The sequence below is a fragment of the Canis aureus genome, chromosome 22 (genome assembly GCF_053574225.1).
Source record: "Canis aureus isolate CA01 chromosome 22, VMU_Caureus_v.1.0, whole genome shotgun sequence".
NCBI classification, from domain to species: domain Eukaryota; kingdom Metazoa; phylum Chordata; class Mammalia; order Carnivora; family Canidae; genus Canis; species Canis aureus.
This window is the reverse complement of record NC_135632.1, coordinates 44,602,934-44,605,985: the sequence shown is the minus strand read 5'-3', so window position 1 is coordinate 44,605,985 and position 3,052 is coordinate 44,602,934. Positions and strand designations below refer to the sequence as shown.

Below are 3,052 nucleotides of genomic sequence, written 5' to 3'. Positions count from 1 at the left end.
ATCTCCAAGGAGGAGGGACTGGGGCGGGGGTATGGAAGGTGGCAATTATGATGACACCTGGCAATTGTGGGGCTGCGTTCTCAGCACAGATGTGGACGGGAGCTTGCTGGGGCCTGTTCAGCTATGAGAAGTCTGGGGAAGGATCGGGCTGCCCTCACAGGAAGTGTGAGTTCTCAGGTACGGCCCTTGGCCATTTGCCGCCCTCAGACAAAGTGCTGCTCCCGCTTTCCTTTCCTTTTTTGGGCCTCAGTCTCCTTTTTTTTTTTTGGTACATTGTGAACCAACTGTCTGGGGGCTCTCCTCCTGGCAGGCGATCTTTGGGATTAGTAGAGGAAGAAAGTGCTCCAGAGCCTTGTAGATTGGCAGGGCCCCGTGAGGGGCACATGGAAGGAGACCCTGCAAGAGAGGCCTAGTGTAGCTGGTTTCAGGCCTTAAAGCCAAATCCCTGTGGGAGAGCAACTCTCCCTACCTGGAGGTCTCTATCCCTCTCTACCCCCTCCGACCTTCCAGACATACATGCTGTATTGGTTTCTGATAGCCGCTGTAACAAGTTACCACCAATATAGTGGCTTAACACAAATTTGTTACCTTATAGTTCTGGAGGTCAGAAGTCCAAAATGATTCTTACTGGGCTGAAGTCAAGCTGTCAATTGGGCTGCGTTCCTTTCTGGAGGCTCTAGGGGAGAATTCATTTTCTTATCTTTCCCAGCTTTTCTACAGGCTGCCCATATTGCTTGACTCCTGATCCCCTCCACCTTTAAAGCAGCAATGGTCAAATCCTAATGGATGTAGCTAAGATTTATTAATTTTTCATTAGTATATTATATTCCATTGTGTAAATATACGACACTTTATCCATTCTTCTGTTGATGGGCATTGATACTCTTTTTTTTTTCATACTTGATGTATGTTATCATGAACATTTTGGTATCTATTCCTGCATCCTATATAAACATGTTTCCCCGGAGTATATACCTGGAAGTAGAATTGCTGGATATTAAACTGTGTAAGATAATGCGAGATTGGTTTTCAAAGTAGAATTGTGAATAATCCTGCCAGAAATGATGACCTTCTCTAAAACATGGTATTGTCAGACTTCCTAAGTCTTGTTAAGCAAATGACTCATTATGTAAATATCTCATTATGGCCCTAATTTGCATTTTCCTGATTATTAAAGAGGTTGAACATTTGTCCATATGTTTGTGGGCCATAGGAATTTTCTGTTCCTGAAATACGTGTCTTTTATCTAGTTTTCTATTGTCTTTTTATTATTGATTTGTAAGACTCATTATCTATTCTTGATTCTCATATTCCCCCTCAATAATATGCATTTGCAAACATACTCTCCCAGCTGTGGCTCGGTTTTTTTTTTTTTTTTTTTTTTTTTACTCTATAATTTTCATCTTTAAGTATTCAGATTTATCATTTAACAACTTCATGGTCAGCATAAAACAGCACAGCTTTTGTGTCGTGGTTAAAAAATCCTCACCCAAAAGTAAAACATATATACCTTATATTTTCTATTCAAAGTGAAATTTAAGTCCTTAAGAAGGTTGGAATTTTTGTTTATGGTCTAAGGCAGGACTCTAGTGTTAATTTCTTCCATTTCTGATCCATCATGCTACTCTCTCTTTCCTTCCAAACTTTTGTTTGCATAGATCTATTTCCGGGCTTTCTATTTAGCTATTCCTGAACTGTTACCACTGTGCCTTTAATGAATGTCACTTTATAATAAATTTCAATATCTAGCAGGACAAATCATTCCTCCCTATCATTCTTCAGAATTTTCTTAGGTATTCATGCCTTCTAGTCTTCCATATTTTGGAATCATCTTGAGAAACTTCACAAAAAGTGTCTTTTGGATTTTGACTGGAATTCTACTGAATCTAAAGATCAATATGGGGAAGAGTTGACAACTTTCATCTGTGACCATTAGCTTTCTTTCCATGTATTTTGCTTTCTCAACATATTTTCATAAGTTTTTTTTTTTAAAGATTTTATTAATTTATTCATGAGAGACAGAGAGAGAGAGAGAGAGAGGCAGAGACACAGGCAGAGGGAGAAGCAGGCTCCATGCAGGGAGCCTGACGTGCGACTCGATCCCGGGTCTCCAGGATCACACTCCGGGCTGAAAGCGGTGCTAAACCCCTGAGCCACCGAGGCTACCGAAGCTGCCCACTTGTTTTTATTTTTTAAGGGGGAGGGTGGGGCAGAAGGAGAGAGAATCTTTTTTTTTTTAAAGATTTACTTATTTATTTATGATCGACATAGAGAGAGAGAGGCAGAGACACAGAAGGAGGCAGAAGCAGGCTCCATGCCGGGAACCCAACGTGGGACTCGATTCCGAGACTCCAGAATCACGCCCTGGGCCAAAGGCGGGCGCTAAACCGCTGAGCCACGCAGGGATCCCAGGAGAGAGAATCTTAAGCAGGCTCTACAACCAGCACAAAGCCCCAGGTGGGACTTGATTTCATAACCCTGAAATCACAACCTGAGCTGAAATCAAGAGTTGGAGTCTTACTGACTGAGCCACCCAAGCTCCCCTTAGTTTTGTAAGTTTTATAATTATTTTCCAACCAGGCTTTGCACATATTTTTGAACCATTTTTTATTCTAGTAAAATATACGAAATATAAAAATCCTTTTAACCATTTTTTATTTTTAGCTTTTTTGAGATATAATTGACATAAAATTATGAGATGTTTAAAGTGTCTTGTTAAGCAAATGACTCATTATGTAAATATCTCATTTACATATCATGGTGCTTTGATATACACATACATTGTGAAATGATTCCCCATCTAGTCAATTAACACATCCATCACTTCGTAATTCACCTTGTACCACAGATATATTTTTGAGCCATAAAATTAAATTTTGAAAGTAAATGCAATTTCCCTGAATGATTTTATTTGGTCCCAAACTTCATTTAAAATTTATATTCTGGGGATCCTTGGGTGGCTCAGCGGTTTAGTGCCGCCTTCAGCCCAGGGTGTGATCCTGGAGTCCCAGGATCAAGTCCCACGTCAGACTCCCTGCATGGAGCCTGCTTC

General features: G+C 40.5%; 1 protein-coding gene across 10 annotated transcripts in view; it reads left to right on the top strand.

Moving 5' to 3' along the window:
- The window catches only part of SLC22A14 (solute carrier family 22 member 14), a 29,542-nt gene that overhangs the window by 94 nt on the left and 26,396 nt on the right, over positions 1-3,052 (top strand). For 9 of the 10 annotated variants that reach the window (XR_013361529.1, XR_013361528.1, XM_077865768.1 and 6 more), the window contains exon 2: positions 90-177. Coding sequence is in view for 8 of the 10 variants with exons in the window: in XM_077865768.1 (XP_077721894.1) it covers positions 90-177 (88 nt within the window). In the remaining 2 variants the exon portion in view is untranslated. Of the gene's footprint in view, positions 1-84; positions 178-3,052 lie in introns of all 10 variants that reach the window. The other variant, XM_077865765.1, reaches the window with a different exon arrangement.